Below are 19,137 nucleotides of genomic sequence, written 5' to 3'. Positions count from 1 at the left end.
GACTTTAGTGTACTAGACAGTATTTGCGCTTGGTGACAAGCTCTCAAACATTTCTCCCCCTCGACAACTCAGCATCTTTTCTTTAATTTTAGCAATCTCTCGTTCCGCTATCAATAAGAACGCCAGGCTCCAGATGACTCGCAGCGCGCAATTAGAAGCAAACATGTGTTTGTCAGGCAGAATTGTAGCTTCCGCGAGGTACTTGACAAATACGAGCAATGTTTGAAAAAACAGACGAGTTGAGAGATAATCCGGATTAAAAATGAGATACGTGCCTGGCTGTGCGAACGACGCGTGGCGCGGTCGGAAGTAATCCTAACAAAGCCGACAAAATATGGGCTTACACAAGACTAACTCCGCCATGCATCAATTATTGTCACCAATCAATCCTCGACTTGAGCATTTTTTCTGTTACAGTGACGGCGGCTGTTAGCTGGGAGGAGTGGTGGACGTATGACGGGATTTCGGGTAAGTCTTTAGGGTAGAAATGGGGTAATAATCCGCCGATTGACAGTTATTATTGTGTATCAAATATGTACGGGGCGCTGAAGCGAGTGGAACTCAGCAACCAATACCGAATGCATGGGGGACGGGGTGCTGAAATTTTAACCAGAGAAATGTGATTGTTATTTCATGGTGTTCATGTCGATGAGAGATGGGCTATAGTAGATGGGTACACATGAAGGTGTCTAATATTTTATTGTGCGTTCAAAGGAGCGGGGGGTTTTGTCGATAAATTCGGTATTTTGGTTTTAGTGCGGGAAACCGTGATTTTGCGGCCAAAGAAAGCGTTATCATGGATGAGCATTTCGTGGATTTTTAAATCATACCGTAGTGGATATCTTCAAAGTAGACACTCAAAAATCAAGAGAAAACAGGAGCAACTTAGAAGAGGTTTAATTTTTTTTGTTATGATCTATATCAAGGAATACAGACAAAAAAAATTAAACAGTGTGATGACATTAATAAATGATCACCAAATAATAAAATAATCAAATGAAATTTTTGTGGAACTCTAAAAATTATATTTAAAGCAAAAGACTGATACAGGGTATTTATGTACTATTTTTTTTACATACTTTAGTTAGCCTCTTTAAAAACATATATAATTATTTAAATATTATCATTTCAGAATATTGTCATGTTTAGAGAGCGGATTTTATGAAATTTGCATATCCGTTATTTTTTGCATATGAGTCTTGATATTTAATATGTGAACGAATCATGCTAATTAAAAGTGAATACAGCTATAAAAAAATTGCATATTTGCATATATTTGCCTTCTACTGCATATTTCACGTAACGGGTGCATATCTTGCATTTTTATCAATTTTTGTGCTAATTTGAAAAAAAAAAAATTGTCATTCTATCGGCATTTATCTAGAAAAACGAAATTTCATTAATCATATTACAAATATTGTCCTGAGCTTCAAATAACTAGTGAAGGTTTGGGTTTTATGGTAGTTTGGAGAAACCACCGGGTTTCCGGTAAATTCGGGCTCTAATTACTTTTGGAAATACGGTTCATTCCCCATATTTTTGTTCGTTACCTAAGTGTATAAATGTTATGTTTTATGGTAGTCGAAGGGACGTTACCCTATTATTTTTCATCGTAAGTTTGCATTGAAAGAATTTAAAGCGATACAGGTGTACGCACTTTTTTTACTTACAAAAGCATATTTTAGAATCACCGGAAAAACTTTTTGTTAGAATATTTCGAAACATATTTAAAAATAAACTGTTACGAAAATAGTAATTAAATAATCGATTACTACTATTTTTCAATCTGTTCTGCTTATATTTGTATTTTAGTATAACAACATTAACTTTAAAAATGTGATTTATGTGTTAGTGAGAATTAATCAAACACTTTGCAATGTGATTTATGTATTTTTTGTAATAAAACGTACGCCCGGGAAACCTGTTTTTGTAATTTGTAAATAAATTTAGTTCGGTTATTATGATTTTTTTTGAATTTTTGGAGCATATGCAACTGCATATCTCTGCATATATTAAGAAAGTTACTGCATATTTGCATAAATTTGATGCATATCATATGATCATATTTCCCAAAATTTTGCTGCATATTTTCCGCTCTCTAGTCATGTTCGTGTATCCGTTAATAAAGTGAAAAAATTGGTCTAAACCTGTTTAGACAAAATTTTCCTCGTTCCTTAAATATATTTGAACACATCCAATTTTTTCTAAAAAATAATAAAATTTGATTTTGAAAAATTTAATATATTTTAATGACAAAAAACCCAATCGCGATGTTTCTCACGTTTGAGCGAAATGTCGGCTACACGAAACACTTAGAAAAAATAATTGAAATAAAAATCATGGCGGATTCACAACTTACAAATGCAAAAGTATATCATTTTATGAAATTTAGATAACATTTACTACGCAAAATTATAAGGGGACGTCATCAAATTTTTGGTGGGGATGGTTTAACAAATTTTGTTTAACGTTTTACTATCTGCACGATGTTCTTAAATCACATATAAAATTTGATAACAGTCGGTTCACTAGTTTGGAAGATTAAGACGATAGACAGACGGAAAAGAGAGAAATGTTTTTTGGTATTCATGAAATGTCGACAAAACATGGTAGTCATTCGCCATGTTACAATACTTCCTTAGTTTACGCTCGAGAAATAAAATCATTCAAAATACTAATTTTAGGCATAGAAATTACAAAATAAAAAACTAGTCGACACAGACGACAGGCAGATAGACGGAAAAGTTCTATTTGGTCATGTTCTAAAGATCTTGAAACATCGAGAAAACGTGAAAGTGAAGACGAAACAGAATAAAATGTAATATATACATTGTTTTCGATGAAAAAACTAAGACACGACTCTAAAAATTACAATATATTTTTTAAACACCCTGTAAATTAAAATTCAACTTTATCTCTATACTAAAGTAATACTAAAAGTGGACCTATTCTAAAATGTTTGTAAGCTTTTGGATTGTTAAAAAAAACTTGGCAACGTTGCATTGGACTCTCAAAAGTACAATAAGTATATAGGGTATTAAAAGTTAATAAGGACACATAAAAAAATAATATTTCATTTAAATTTCGCCTTAAAACATAGAACAATCTGTATATTAATTTTAGATTATGTAAATCAAGTAAAGTACAACTTTAACTTTTGACTTTCCGAACAAGAACTAAGGAAGTATTATAATAAAGCCCACCTAAAGGCTACTTTCATGTTTTTTCGACGTTTCATAACACCTACAAAATGAAAACGTAGATCTTCCGTTTCCGCCTGTCTGTCCTCCATCTGTCGCCTTTCGTCTGCCGTGTGTATCGATATTTATTAAACTGATACTCTCCAAAACGCTAAACACAATTTATTTGATGATCTCCACCAACAATTTGATGACGTCACTTAAAAATTTTCCATGGTAAATGCTGGTTCAGTTTTATAAAATAAATAACTTTAAACCAATTTTTTGGTCTTTCTAATAGTTAAGGTAAGCCTGGTTTACCAAATATGATAAATTTTCTTTAATTCTGTGAGACATTGCTAACAGTAGTAAGTACAGCACCGACTGCGTGATCACACTCTTCAGACGGCTATTTATTCGTCCAGAGTCACAAGCAAACTTGAATTAAATGTATGACTTCCTTTAAAAGTATAAATTTTGGGAATAAAAAGCTAGTTTTATTTGAATCTGTTACAATTGACATTAACGGGATACATGTTACAAACATTTTGGTCCCTTTTTTAACGCTTTTTTTTAAGCTTTATCATGAAAATATAGACCAGTTTATTTTATCAATTACAACAAAAACAGCTGCTTTGCTACTCTGGAAATTCTGGGAATACAGAATTTAATGTCAACTCACTTTTTTTTTAAATTTCGTATTTCTTCCGCATAAATTTGGACGTTACAGTTGAGCTCCGCCCCCCGGTCTCGCAACGGATAAGAAATTAATCACAATTGAGACAAGGCGGGTGGGTGGGGCATAATTTTCGCTTTCTTTTTCTTAATATAACTTTCTTTCATCAACACGATACTTAAAACATGTTTCACGTGAAAATTGTTTGTAGAGAAATATAAATTTTGCAATTAAGCTCCGCCTCCCGTCTCACGACGAATAAAAATATGACCATTTATTTGGGGATGGTGAGTGGGGCTTATCGATTGACTTTGTTTTCGTAATATACGTAATCTTCTTTCAACAATAAATTACTTAAAATATAAAAAGGTGAGTTTGAAGTTAGAATTATGTTTTACGTGTCGTGTCATTGAAATAAAGTTCTATATATTAATAAAAAGAAGCCAATAACTAAGCCCCGCCCACCCACCCCTATCTCTATTGTGATGAATTTTTCATTTGTTTTCAGTTCGAAGGGTGGAGCTTAATTACAAAATCCATATTTCTTTACAAAAATTTACCATTTTTAACATATTTTAAGTTTCTTGTTGCGAAAAGTTGATTTTTTTTTTAATTGCGGGCCGGGGGGTCGGGGCTTAATTTCAAAATCCGTATTACTCTACAAAAAATTACGTGTTTCGCTTTCGTTTTTTTAATATAACCTTCTTACAACGACGATACTTGAAACATGTTTCACGTGGAAATTTTTTGTAGAGAAATATAAACTTTGCAATTAAAAAATACAATTTAGTATGGGTGGGTGGGTGGGGTTCTCCTTTGACTTTATTTTCTTAATATACATAGTCTTCTGTCAACAATAAATTGAAATATTAAATGGTGAATTTGAAGTTAAAATTAAGTTCTAAGTGTTGTGTTATTATTATTATTAAATAAAACTCCATATATTTAGAAAAAGAACCCAAAAATTAAGGAGTGCCTACCCACCCCTACCTCTATTGTGACAAATTTTTCATTTGTTGTCACTTCGATGGACAGAGGTTAATGAGCTCAATTACAAAATCCATTTTTCTACACAAAAATTTACCATTTTTAAAATATTTTAAGTTTCTTCTTGCGAAAAAAAATGTTTTTATTAATCGAGGGCCGAGGGATCGGGGCTTAATTTCAAAATCCTTATTTCTCTACAAAAAATTACCATGTGGAACATGTTTTAAGTATCGTGTTGTTGGAAAAAAAAAATATTAAGAAAAGAAGCCCATGATTAAGCCCCACCCACTCGCCCCTATCTGAATCGTAATCAATTTTTCATTCGCTATCAGACCGAGGGGCGGAGCTTAACTCCATAATCCATATTTGTCTACAATAGTCTACCATTTTAAACATGTTTTAAGTTCCGTGTTGTGAAAAAAAGACAATGTGTATTAACAAAAAAAGACGAAATATAAAGCTCTATTAGCGCTTAATGCCAATTTTAAACATTTCTCTGCATTTATAAAAACCACAAAGTACATTCTTAAACCAATTGTATTTTGTGAAACAAAAATTTAAAAAAATTCCTTTTTCGCCAGCCGTCTTAAAAGATGTCACTTTTAACGTCAATTTTGGACGGAAAACTTGACGTTTTTGTGAGAGTAAAAAAAAGTTGCGTTACTAAAGTAACAACGTCATTTTTGCCTTTTTAATCCTAGCATTAATTTTTTTTTTTAATCCTAGCCTTAAAAAGTTTTCAATTGTTTTATTTTGAGAATGAAATGCTATTAATATTTTCCAATTTTATTATTAACTTACATTGTTATTAATTATTTAAATTTTAAAATTAATATTGAATGTACAATAAGAACAACTGCGATTGATTTGGATTAAAGATTTTCCGTCACTATTATCATTTTTCATGCGGTCAGTAATAATATTTTGCGCTAACACTTCTACCGCTCCTGCTGTCTGGTTGGTCACAGTGTCAAAATTCAGGTTTACTGCTCCCACATTCCTACTTATTCCGTCTTCACGTGTGATCATTCTATTCGTAGTTCCACTACTTGTATCTGATTCTTCTAGGTTTACTTCGCTCACATTCCTATTCGTTGCGTCTTCATGTATTTTACTTGTGGTTTCACTACTTGTACCTGGTTCTTCCAAACGAAAAATTTTTTTTGCTACATCTTTTTTGTGTTTAAGAGACTCTTCTATGTAACCTTCGGCTACACTGTCAGATTTCCACCCACCGTGCCTCTTGAGGGACGTAATATCACCGCCAGAATCCACAAAAAGCGTGGCAGAAGTCCGACGTAGGCAATGTCCGCTGTATTCTTTAAAGTTTTCTAGCTTTAAATATTTGGCTACTTCTTGGGGTACACCACTAATTTTATGAATGCCAACTACTTGTCGATGGCACATTCCGTCGACATATTTAATAAAAAACCGACCTTCATTAAACATTTTTGGACGAAGCGCAACATACTTTTCGTAAAATTTCAAATACTTTTCCCCCATAACCGTAAATGATCTGGGTTTTTTCGTTTTGGTATCAGGAATTTTTACCAATAAACCTGCTTTAATATTTTCAATATCTTCAGTTTTTATTTGTAATAGTTCGTGACACCGACAAGCTCCGCTAACGCCAAAGATTACAACAATCTGAAAAAAATTCGTAAAATAAATATAAGCTCTTCATTAGGTTATAAACATACTTTCATCATCAGGAATTTGAAATCCGGAGCCGTGTCTAAGAAAACTTCTATTTGTTCATTAGTTAAAACCCTTGATTTCTTTGGAACGTATCCTTCTCCTTGTTTCTTTATAAACGCTTTTAATTTTGAATACTTTCCGATTTCTATGCCATTTTTTATATTTAAAGTTGCTTTCACCATGGAATACTGCGACCACAGTGTGGATGACTTCATTTTTGTAGCCAATTCGGAAAAATATACCAATAAGACGTTCTCAGAATAAGTTTGAATCGTTTTCCCTTCGCACCATTTGATGAAGCGGGTATACGCGCACTCATACACTTCGCGCGATTTTGTTGGTAACAAGTTCAGTACCACGTTTTGTGCTTCTTCTAGCACATCGGGAGGTAACTCTTCTTCAGGATTCATTATTAACACTGCAAACGTTTTCACAAAACAATGGTATGTAAGCAAACAAAAAAAGCCTTGACGACGTGGATACCAGACTACTTTGCAGATTGATTCATTTCTGCTCGATATTATTGTTATCAATATTTTGTATTTTTGAGATTTACTTTTTGGCTGGCGAAAAAGTAGTATGTTTCATTCGGATTAAAAGTCAGTTTTTGACTCGCAATTTTGCATCCGCTCGGCTTCGCTTCGCTCCGCCTCGCAAATGCAAAATTTGCTCGTCGCAAAAAATGGCACTTTTAATCCTAATAAAACAATCTACTATTATCTACAAAATTTTTACACCCAGCTATTTTGACGAAACTGTAAAATTTGCTATATGTCAATAGCGATTTAAAAAAAACAGTAGCAATTTTCGAAGAAACGAGGCTTATCGTAATCTAATATTAGCCCCGCCCACCCACCCTCTCTTTTCCTAGAGGATATGCCACTTGCCAAAATCAGCGTTATTTTATCAAATCCTAGCCCCACCCACCCCCACTTTATTTTCTTGGAGTGTATGTCCTTTGCCAAAAGTCGTCTTATCTTAGCAAGTACTAGCCCCGCCTACCCCCCTCTTCTCTTTCTAATGACTAATTTTATTTCTGTTCAGTATAAGATCATTCATTTCATCCAGACCGGATAAAATCAATCACTGAAATGGAGGCAGGGTGGATGGGCAGGGCTAATTTTGTTTTTCTGTTGAGTGGGAGTGGAAGCTAATGGAATCTAGGATGTGAAAAAAATTAACAAAATGTTAAAAATTAAAATTGTGTTAATGAAGCCGAATGTAATTCTGAAGATCTACATCTACAAGAAAATGTGCTTTGGTAATTTTCGAAAGTGGTCAACAACGGGTCGAAATTTTTGTAGTCAATATTGGAAATTTGGAATTTCCAGGAAGTTACCAAAAAATCCACAAAAAAATCTGAGGTATCGATCTCGACGTGCTAGTTCAGAAAATAAAACGTGTTTGTGGTATCCGATCTCCATTTTCAAAACTTTCTTCTTTAAATTCATTTTTGTTAATCCTAAAAATCGTCATTTATCAATGGGCGATTCCGAAAAAATGGTAGGACTTATCAAAAAAACGAAGCCAAAAGTAACTTTTTGATGTCGAAATGTACAAGAAAATGTGTGGTAATTTTCGAAAATGAGTCGAAATTTTCATATTAGAAATTTGAGCTTTAAAAAAGTTACCAAAAAATCCACAAAAATTGTGGGATATAGATCTCGACGTGCTGATTTGAAAAATATACTGTGGCAGTCAACAGGATATCGATGATTCATTATCGTTAACTTCAAAAACTATTGAAAATGACACCACCAGGTGCCAAACATATTACACATTTTTATAAGTGAATTTTATTTGGTTACAAAGTTGATTTTTACAACTGCCTTTCGCGATTTTTGTACTTTCTGCCTGCACATGCCACAGTTTTAATAAACAACTTTTTTCAAGAGTAAATGAGATGGCATTTACGTCGGAAGTTGGAAAACCTGGCGATACAATAAATATAAAACTTTCCTCAAAGCGTAGCATTTTTTGCACTCAACATACAAAATTAATGTATATTCTGTTGTACAAATAACAACAGTTTAAAGCTCGGTCTTAAAATTACATGCAAACTAAATACGATAAATAAATAAAAATTCGCTCAACTAAAGATCAAAGCACATTCGTAAAGTAGAGTTCAAACCCGTTGTGTTTAGAGTAGCGAGGAGTGAAGTTTTGGGGGAAAAAATATTTTATTTAATAAAACGACAAAAATCTATCATTCTGTATTCAAAATTGGAGTAAAAAAATTGATATTTCGTTAGGAAAACTAGTAAAATTTTGTTCATTATCTTCGTAACTGTAAAGTGGTTTTGCGTCTAGTATATCCTAGACAGAGGACTCTTATTTAATGTAACTACCGATGTCATACGCAGGAGACCTCGTCCGGGCAATATTTAGGAAAGTTTTGCGATAGGGTTACTTTGATAATATCCAACTTGATAATTTACTGGTATTTCATCATTTAAAATACGATATACAATGTTCCGTTTCAATCTGTCGTCTGCTCACGTACCATTTTTTTTTAGAAAAATAAAAAAATATCTTACCATTAATTAGATTTATTCCTAGTTTTAACAGTTCGTTATTATTGTAAAATATTTAAGTCCTTTACAGAATGAATAAAACAATTGTTTTCCTAATGGAAGAATTTTTATGTTATGAGGAAAGTTGTAAAATCAATTATGAGCCCCGTATTAATGAAGTTAACTTTTCCATATATGTGCAAAAATTTCAGTGTTCGAGAAAAGTATTCATAACAATTACTGTCAACGCAATGTTTATCACGGCGTAAGGATGCATTGTATTTCCCCACGGTGTGTAATTCTTTTGAACTCGTAATGGTTATCTGTAATCGATTTGGAAGAAAAATTACTGCTTTTGACAGGCTCACATGAAACTAATTTAAAAATTATATTAAATCCAGTAGAATCGACAAATACTAGGTGGAAAGACTGCACCGGAGATAACGTCATTTATTATTCGAGTCTGAAATACATTTCATAATGAAAGCGCTTAGTATTAATCACGAGATGTCATTTAAATATTACGATAAAACTAGCGTTGGTATGAAAGCGGCTCTTTAAAAATAAATGCGCCTAAATTTAGCGAAATATGAGTCTATAAATGAAATAGGTTCCAGTAATGAAAATAGGGAGCGCCGGAGATAATTTCTTGGCTTAGCATAAAAAGATGTTTACTTCCTCCATTTAGTTCTAAGTGAAACAAACACAATTTGCATTTCACATTTAGGAAATTTTTTAAATTAACTTTGCTGTATACATCAAGTTAGTTTGCATACATTTCCGGTCCATTTTCATTGCGCTGCACAAAATGTTGCCATACGAAAAAACCAAATAAAGTACACCCGAGTTCTAAACTCTTTTACAAAGCAAATATATTTACTCGGAAAGAGTGCAGTTAAAGATGTAGTGCCTGCAACTTTTTCATAGTTAGTAAGTAATTTCATTAAACAGGAGACGGATAGCGGTTCTTTTAAATTGGAGATATACCGCCCAACTTTGAATATAAATAAAAAGTCGGACGCTAAGAGGTGACGATAACGATTTGTTGCCTCTGGTGCCATTCTTTTCTTCTAATATGACAAGGAAACTCCATATAACTTGTCCAACTGTCCACAACTCGCTGTATTTTATTTGACCAATAAGTTCGCCGGCGTGAGAAAAAGTTTCACTAAACTGCTTTAATATTTAAGGACGACATGACGCGAAAATGGGTTTCGGATACAGCGGGCTTTCCCGATTGTCGACCGCCAGATTTAATTATAATCAAACCACCAAAAGCTTTTTAGTTTGAGTCGGTTCGTTTTGATTCGAAATACAAAGCGTGTAGTTGCGGCAGATTCAAATAGTGTTTTCAGTTTTAAATTGACTCGGACAGCGGATGCAAATTGTAATGAGCACGAAAAATCGTGTCGGGTTTCCGTGCGATGGTCAACACTCGCTCCAAAACGTCAATATGTGCATTGGATAGAAATCCGTTAAGATTTTTAAGTGCAAACTGTTTTCAGTCCACAAGCGATTATCGCAAAGTAGATTATAAATTTTATTCGATTAAAAAAATTTGATGTGATCGTTGTCAAGCACTCAAACGGCAGATATGAATTTGATTTTAATAATTTAATTTAATTGCAAAATATGTATGACATCTGCAGTTAATTTATTTTCATAAATTCACATTCGTGCTGTTTAAATTCATCATAAAAATGGTATACGCTTTTAATTAAAACGCAAAGTGTTGAACTTATAAAATCAATATATTTGAATGCACTTGGAATAGATGAACCAATTATTTCTTTACTGTAAGAGAAAGTTTTCGCCATTACTTGCTTAAAGATAGTGAAAACAAGCACAAATTCGTAATTCTACGAAAAATTCTGATAAGAACGACCCCTTTTCAGCTTGATTTAACAAAATTTATATTTTAGATAAAAATGGTGGAGGCGCCGGGATATAAAACAATATTTCTATCAATTTGTATATGAAGTAACACATTTTAGGCAAAATGATGAATTTCTGGTGATTTCCTACTATCTAAACAAAAAGAATAAAATAATTACAGATTTGAACCAAGATAAACCTACTCAGACTGACTACAGTAATTTTTTTTGTAAAAAAAAAATGTATTGTTTTTCGTTACTTGAAAAGAAACTGACAAGAGACGAACAGATTGGTGAGCCTGAGAAAATTTCCGATGAAAATAGCTCCCTCTCAAACACATGTATCGACTTTAGTATTTCGACCAAAATGGTGGATGCGCCGGGATAACATAAAATTAAAAAATATTTATTTCAACAATTCGTAAGGGACTTCGTCATAAAATAATGCATCTTGAAAGTAATTATATAGTACCTTAAATATTTAAATATAGCACCAAAATAATAAATATAGCACAGATTTGAATCAAGATTAATTGTTAATCAATTTTTCTTTAAAATGGTGGAGACGCCGGGAAATTAAAGTTACAAAAATGGATTAAGCCTTTCTGGAAAACTTCTGAATATTTGTAAACCTTGTGTGTCTGCAATAAATGTAAAACTTAATCGATTACCGTTGTAAATCGAAAAATTGAAAAATTTAAACGGAGAAACTGAAAAATCAATTGATTGAGAAATCGAAAAATTAAAAAAAATACTAATCGCAAAACCCAAGATACATAAAATTGAAAGATCACAAAATAAAAAATACGCTTAATAGCGGGCGCTTGGCTGGGCTGACACAACACCCACCTCCTCCCCAGACATAGAATTGTGCTTGGTAGGACTCAATGAATGACGCAATTCGATCTACGACGAGCGAATCACACAGAGAGCCGCAATTCCACTTCACTCGAGAAGAGAGGATTAAGAAGATTAAAGAGTTTATGAATTGAATTCTACTTACGTTCACTGTCACGATTATGCCAAGTGACGTAATACTTTCCACGACGAGCGAATCACACAGATAGTCGCAATCTCACAATTATTCTGAGTTCGCAAAATTTAAAATTGAAAAATTCAAATCAAAGTATTGAAGAAACCAAAAATTGAGAAATCGAGAAACTAGAAATCGGAACGTTAAAAAAACGAAAATATAAATTATTATCTAAAAATGGTACAATCGAAAAATAGAGATACTGAAAAATCGTAAAATTAAAAATCGTGACATTGAAACAGCGGAAAACTGCAACATTGTAAAATTTAATTATTGAAAAATTTTGAAAATAAAAATTCGAAAAATTGCAAACCGAAAAATGGATTCATTGAAAATTTGATAAAGTAAATCAAAAAATTACAAAATCGTAAAAACTGATCGCTCTAAAAATTGAAAAAATCGAGAAACTAAAAATCGAAACATTGAAAAAACTAAAATTTAATTTATCTACAAATTAAAAAAATAAAAATCTGAATTAATCTGAAAGTATCTGAATGCTTGTGAATGAATCTGAAAGAGTATGAAATAATTGGAAAGAATCTGAAAGAATCTTCGAGATTCTGAGAGAATCTGACAAAATCTGACATAATCCGAAAGGAATGTGAAGGATTCTTGAGGAATCTGAAAAAATCTGACGAAATTTGAAGAAATTTGGAGAAATGTGAAGGAATCTGAAAAAAGATGAAAGAATCTAACAGAAATTGAAGTAATCTAAAAGAATCTGAAAAACTATGAAAAAATTTGAAAGAATTATAGAGAATTTGAGGGAACTTGAGAGAATTTGAGAGGACTTGACAGAATTTGACATAATTTGAAAGAATTTGGAAGAATTTGAAAGAATTTGTAAGAATTTTTGAGAGGTTTTAAGAAAATTTGAGAGGATGTAAAAGAATCTTAAAGAATCTGAACAAATTTGAAAGAATCCAAGAGAATGTGAGAGGATCTGGAGGAATCTGAATGAACTTGAAAGACTTGGAGAGAATTTGAAAGAATTTGTCAAAATCTGAGAGAATCAGAAATCATCTGAAGAAATCTGCGATAATCTCAGAGAATCTGAATGAATTGAGAAATAAAAAAATAGCAAAATAAAAATCACAAAATAAAGTAAATGATAAATCGATAAATTGAAACATCAAAAAATTAAATATTATAAAATATAATTTTAGAACATTTTTAAAAGCAAAAATTTCAAAAAATCCAAACCGAAAAAGGGTTTACTGAAAATTTTAAAATCTAAATCGAAAAATTGAAGAATCGAGAAACTAAAAGTCGAAACATTGAAAAAACGATAATTTAAAATATCTAAAAATTGAAAAATCAAATATCTGAAGTAATTGAAAGAATCTGAATGATTCTGAAACAATCTGAAATTATTTGAAAGAACCTGAAAGCATCCTGGAGATTCTGGAAAAACCTGAAGAAACCTAAGAAAATCTACGAATTCTTAGTGCAGCTGGTAAAATCTGAAACAATCAAAAGGATTCTGAAGGAATCTGAAGAAATCTAAAGAAATATGAAAGAATCTGAAGAAATCTAAAGAAATATGAAGGAATCTGAAAAAATCTGACGAAATCTGAAGAAATCTGAAGAAATGTGAAGGAATCTGAAGAAAGATGAAAGAATTTCACAGAATCTGAAATAACCTGTAAGATTTTGAAAGAATTTCAAAGAATTATGGAGATTTGAAAGAATTTGAGAGAATTTTACAATTTTTAACAGAGCTTGGGACAATTTGACAAAATTTTACAGAATTCGAGAAAATTTGAGAGGATGTGAGAGAATCCGGAAGAATCTGGAAGGATCTGAATGAATCCGAGAGGATGTGAGAGAGTCTGGAGGAATCTACATGAACTTGAAAGATTCGGAGAGAATCTGGAGGAATCTGGGAGAATCTGAAATAATTTGAGAAAATTTGAGACAATCTGATATCAAGTTAAGAAATCAGCGATAATCTCAGAGAATCTGAAACAATTGAAAAATCAAACAGCAAAATAAAAATTGAACATTAAAGTAACTGAAAAATCGGAAAATAAAAATCGAAAAACTGAAAACATCGAATTACAACATTTTAAAATTTAATTTTTGAAAATTTTTAAAAGCAAAAATTTCAAAAAGTGCAAACCGAAAACCGATTAATTGAAAATTTGAAAATCTAAATCGAAAAATTGAAGAATCGAGAAACTTAAAATCGAAACATTGAAAAAGCGAAAATTTTAAAATCAAAAGCTGAAGTAATCTGAAAGAAGCTGAATGATTCGGAAAGAATCTGAAAAAATCTGAAAGGTTCTGAATGATTCTGAAAGAATCTGACATAATCCTAGAAATTCTGGAGGAAGCTGAAGAAACCTAAGAAAATCTGAGAAAATCCCACAAATTTTGAAAAAATCTGTCAAAATCTGAAACAATCCGCAGGAATTTAAAGGAGTCTGAAGAAATCTGGGAGAATCTAAATTTTAGAGAATCTGAAACAATAGCAAAATAAAAATTGAAAAGTAAAGTAACTGAAAAATCGGAAAATAGAGTAAATGAAAAATCGACAAATTGAAACATCGAAAAATTAAACATTATAAAATTTAATTTTAGAACATTTTTAAAAGCAAAAGTTTCAAAAAATTCAAACCGAAAAAACGTTTATTGATAATTTTAAAATCTAAATCGAAAAATTGAAGAATCGAGAAACTAAAAGTCGAAACGTTGAAAAAACGAAAATTTTAGAATATCTAAAAATTGAAACATAAAAAATCTGAAGTAATCTGAAAGAATTTGAAAGAATCTGAAATTATCGGAAAGAATCTGAAAACATCCTAGAGATTCTGGAGGAACCTGAAGAAACCTAAGAAAATCTAAGAAAGTCCCACGGATTCTTAGTGAAGCTGGCAAAATCTGAAACAATCCAAAGGAATCTGAAGTAATCTGGAGGAATCTGAAGAAATCTGAAGAAATATGAAGGAATCTGAAAAAATCTGACCAAATCCGAAGAAATGTGAAGGAATCTGGAGGGAGATGAAAGAATCTCACAGAATCTGAAGTAACCTGTAAGATTTTGAAAGAGTTTCAAAGAATTAGGGAGATTTGAAAGAATTTAAGAGAATTTTCACAGAATTTAACAGAACTTGGGACAATTTGACAGAATTTCGCGAATTTGAGAAAATTTGAGAGGATGTGAGGGAATCCGAAAGAATCTGGAAGGATCTGAATGAATCCGAGAGGATGTGAGAGAATCTGGAGGAAACTACATGAATTTGAAAGACTCGGAGAAAATCTGAGAAAGTCTGAAGAAATCTGCGATAATCTCAGAGAATTTGAAATAATTGAAAAATCAAAAAATAGCAAAATAAAAATCGAAAAATGAAGTACTTAACTGAAATATCGGAAAATGAAAACCGAGAAACTGAAAAATGGAAAAAATACAACATTGTAAAATTTAATTTTAGAAAATTTTTAAAAGCAAAAATTTCAAAAAGTGCCAACCGAAAAAGGATTAATTCAAAATTTGAAAATCTAAATCGAAAAACTGAAGAATCGAGAAACTTAAAATCGAAACATTAAAAAAGCGAAAATTTAAAAATCAAAAACCTGAAGTAATCTGAGAGAATCTGCATGGTTCTGAAAGAATCTGAAAAATTCTGAAAGAATCTGAAATAATCCTAGAAATTCTGGAGGAACCTGAAGTAACCTAAGAAAATCTGAGAAAATCCCACGAATTCTGAAAAAATCTGCCAAAATCTGAAATAATCCGAAGAAATGTAAAGAAATCTGAAGAAATCTGAAGGAATTTGAACGAATCTGAAGAAATCTGAAGGGATCTGAAGAAATCTGATGAAATCTGAAGACATCTGAAGCAATCTGAATGAAGATGAAAGAATCTAACAGAATCTGCATTAATCTGTAAGAATCTGAAAGATTTTGAAGGAATTTGAAAGACTTAGAGCGATTTTGAGAGAATTGGACAAAATTTTCACAGAATATCAGAGAATTTGGGAGAATTAGAGAGATTATGAAAGAATTTGGAAGAATTTGAGAGACTGTGACAAAATTTGAGAAAATTTGAGAATATGTGTGAGAATGTGAAAGAATCTGAAGGAATCTGAATAAACTTGAAAGATTCGGAGAAAATCTGAAGGAATCTGGGAGAATCTGAAAGAATTTGAGAAAATTTGAGACAATCTGAAATCATCTTAAGAAATCTGCGATAATCTCAGAGAATCTGAAACAATTGAAAAATCAAACAGCAAAATAAAAATTGAACATTAAAGTAACTGAAAAATCGAAAATTAAAAATCGAAAAACTGAAAACATCGAAAAATTACAACATTGTAAAATTTAATTTTTGAAAAATTTTAAAAACTCCAAACCGAAAATTGGATTAATTGAAAATTTGAAAATCTAAATCGATAGTAATTTGAAGAACCGGGCGATTAAGAAATCGGAAAATTGTAACATTGAAACAACGAAAGATTAAAAGAGTCAAAATTTAAAAAATTTTAAAATTCAAAAATGAAAACAAGAAAAATCTAAAAATTGCAAAATATTAAAATAAACATCGAAAAGCCATGCAACGCGGAATGACACATCTTAACCTCACTTTTTTCTACAACAAAATTAACGCTTTTCAACAACTACTTATGTCAAATGTCATTTACACATGGATTAATAAAGCACATCCATTTTTAGCTATGTTTTCTTCCATTAAAAAAACAACGCCAACTTCATAACTTAAATGTCTTTTTTTTCATTATGAAAATATGAAGTAAGCATCGATTAGTTGTCCTGAGATACGATTAAATTCGGTATTTTTTTCAATTTAAAAGTTATTTACTTCAAAATAAAATAAATTAATTTGATTCTACTGAAATTTGCACAAAGTAATAAAAAAATCGTCTAATGTTATTTGTACAGAACGTGCTTCGCCTCGTCGAAAAATTATAAAAAAAGTAAAAAATATCTAGATAATTCCAGTCACAGTGTAAGAAAAAAAGTTGCCCGTGAAGAAATCATACCGAAGACGATGCAATTTCAGTATAAAATCTTATTATATAATTTGGACATTTTCTGGAAAAATTTGGATGCCTAGACTAAAAGTCAAGGCAGATTCATAAACCACAAGTATTAGTAGTATTAATTTTTGCTAAAACGGCAGATGTACGCGTGCAATAAATATACCTAAACCTAAATAATAATATTTATAGTTTAGGAAAACATTGTGCATAATAAAAACTATACATAATAATCGCGACAAACAATAGACAACACTTACTTTTTTAAATCCATTAAATTTTAAGTGATCCTCACAAATCTCCGACCTCTACTTTTCCTTTGACCCTGTGTTATTCTTCAAATTATTGAACAGCCCTTGAATGCTCGCTCGAAAGCGTAGACGACTTTCATATCGTATTTTCTGAAAACTTTTTCTAATTTCCTGGTGACTGAAAGAGTAAATGGAATTGTATCCGACATTGCTTTCTATGATTGTTTTCTTTGAAAGGTACACTTCTCCCCTAAATTAAAATTGTTAAGATTTAGATCCTATTTACAATACCTATAACAATCTGCGTTTGCGTAATAATTTTGAACGCCTTGACTTACTCGTTTCATTTAGACTAAAAATCTGCTTGTTCCAGTTTTTTAAAAAAAAATTTTCAATCTCTTCATAATAAACTAAATTGTGAATTTATGCGCTGTTGTAGAACTTGCCCGTTGAATTGAAAAATATTGTGTTTGATAAAAATACTGTGTCCCGACGACTTAAATGAAATTAAAGCAATTAAATTAGTCACTACTGAGCTAATATTTTGTGTGTAGACGTCAACGACGAGCTCGTTTAGCTACGTGACGTCATAGAGTCAGAGAATATAATTGTCCGGAAACTGTAAAACCTGCAATCTTGCGAAATAGTTACTTCCGGAAATGTGTGCCAGGTTCTCTACGAAACCAAAAAAAAAAAAAAAAATGAAGCCAGGATTATAATATCTCAGTATTTTTATGTTGCCTTATCCGCTGATGTCTCTCGGGGTAGTGTTATAGTTGTAATTCCCGCGTACAATGAAACAGCATATCCATGTAAAGAGACCTCCTCTGCGCCCTGACATAATCGTCCCAATATAAGCGTACATTGCAACCAAGCCGTGCATTTTCCTGCCTACTTTGCATAATGTTACCCCTGGGTAGATATCCGCGTTACACAATGAGATTCTTTTTGTATTCTTCTGCTCTTCCGTTTACCTAGTCCGTTCCTTTTCCACATCCTGTCGCTTTTTGTATTTATTCTCTATGGTTCCGGGGTGTATCCGTTATTTTGTCAGAGACGTAATATACACCGTCTACCGCGACACAAACTTCCATATAAAACTTCTTAATCGGCGGAGTTGCGTAATTTACAACACCCGTTATAGAAATTATTTCCCGCTGGTCGTACAGGTGATTCGCTCATAATTACTCTAAGATGAATAGAGGATTTGAGGGGAGTTTGCGTGTACACAAATTAAAAAATTGAGACGAGAACGCATCATAAGGGTTTCAGACACAATACCGTGATTTATGATGGTATAGACGTTACCAACTTCAAAATATAAATATTATCGTAAATCTTTGAAGGCGCCTGACACAAGAATTAATATGTTTTTCAGATTAAAAATCTTCAAGTGGAGTGCGGTTAATGTGTGGTACATATTTTATAAGCTGACAGGTAGCTACCCACCTTTGAATTTCCATTGTTGTGGGGGTGAGCGATTTTTCATTTATAGGAAAAGCATTTCACCTGGAAAATTCCGGTTTAATTAAAGAGTGGATTTTTATACGTTTAAGTGTATATAGCACAATCATTCCCAATAAAGAAAGTATTACTTCACAGTTTTACGACTATTAGATTCACTGTATTTATTGACTTACACTGACACAACGTATGACAAGGATCTCGTCCTGTATTGTCACGTCATGGCTGACTAGAGCAAAAATTTTAAAAATCACCCTATAGTATGCTCGAATTTAGCTACATTTGGCGTGGACATATGCAAATAAAATTTTCTCTACTATTTAAATATTCATGATTGTTCGAGTATTTTTGTCATTCTTTTTCACTAAAGATTTATCAGTAGTAATAATGACCTGTCAAATACATATGAAATGTCCATGTACTCGCTGTAATTAAATTTTCAGTAAAAATTTTATTTATAACGGT

The 19,137-nt window shown here is 31.9% G+C and overlaps 2 protein-coding genes across 4 annotated transcripts in view; one reads left to right on the top strand and one right to left on the bottom strand.

Annotated features, from left to right (window-relative positions):
* The window catches only part of LOC135127320 (carbonic anhydrase-related protein 10), a 328,805-nt gene that overhangs the window by 94,836 nt on the left and 214,832 nt on the right, over positions 1 to 19,137 (top strand). For all 3 annotated transcript variants that reach the window (XM_064053776.1, XM_064053769.1, XM_064053764.1), the window contains exon 3: positions 418 to 468. In XM_064053776.1, coding sequence (XP_063909846.1) covers positions 418 to 468 — 51 coding nt within the window. The remainder of the gene's footprint in view (positions 1 to 417; positions 469 to 19,137) is intronic.
* LOC135143167 (uncharacterized) lies at positions 5,424 to 6,725 on the bottom strand. The gene is made up of 2 exons (XM_064075067.1): positions 6,543 to 6,725; positions 5,424 to 6,489 (listed from the first exon to the last, which is right to left on the bottom strand). The coding sequence occupies exons 1-2, from the start codon at positions 6,720 to 6,722 to the stop codon at positions 5,659 to 5,661; spliced, it is 1,011 nt and encodes a 336-aa protein (XP_063931137.1). The 5' UTR covers positions 6,723 to 6,725; the 3' UTR covers positions 5,424 to 5,658.

Source organism: Zophobas morio, unplaced genomic scaffold (genome assembly GCF_036711695.1).
Source record: "Zophobas morio isolate AGI-343-1 ecotype UQ-CSIRO unplaced genomic scaffold, CSIRO_AGI_Zmor_V1 ptg000002l, whole genome shotgun sequence".
Lineage (NCBI taxonomy): Eukaryota > Metazoa > Arthropoda > Insecta > Coleoptera > Tenebrionidae > Zophobas > Zophobas morio.
Note: the sequence above shows the minus strand (reverse complement) of the source record. Positions and strands in the feature narration are given on the sequence as shown.

Coding starts and splice junctions, on each gene's coding strand:
- LOC135143167 (XM_064075067.1), bottom strand. CDS start 6,722: ATGGTGAAAGCAACTTTAAATATAAAAAATGGCATAGAAATCGGAAAG. Junction 6,490..6,542: donor TCAAATTCCTGATGATGAAA/GTATGTTTATAA, acceptor AATTTTTTTCAG/ATTGTTGTAATCTTTGGCGT.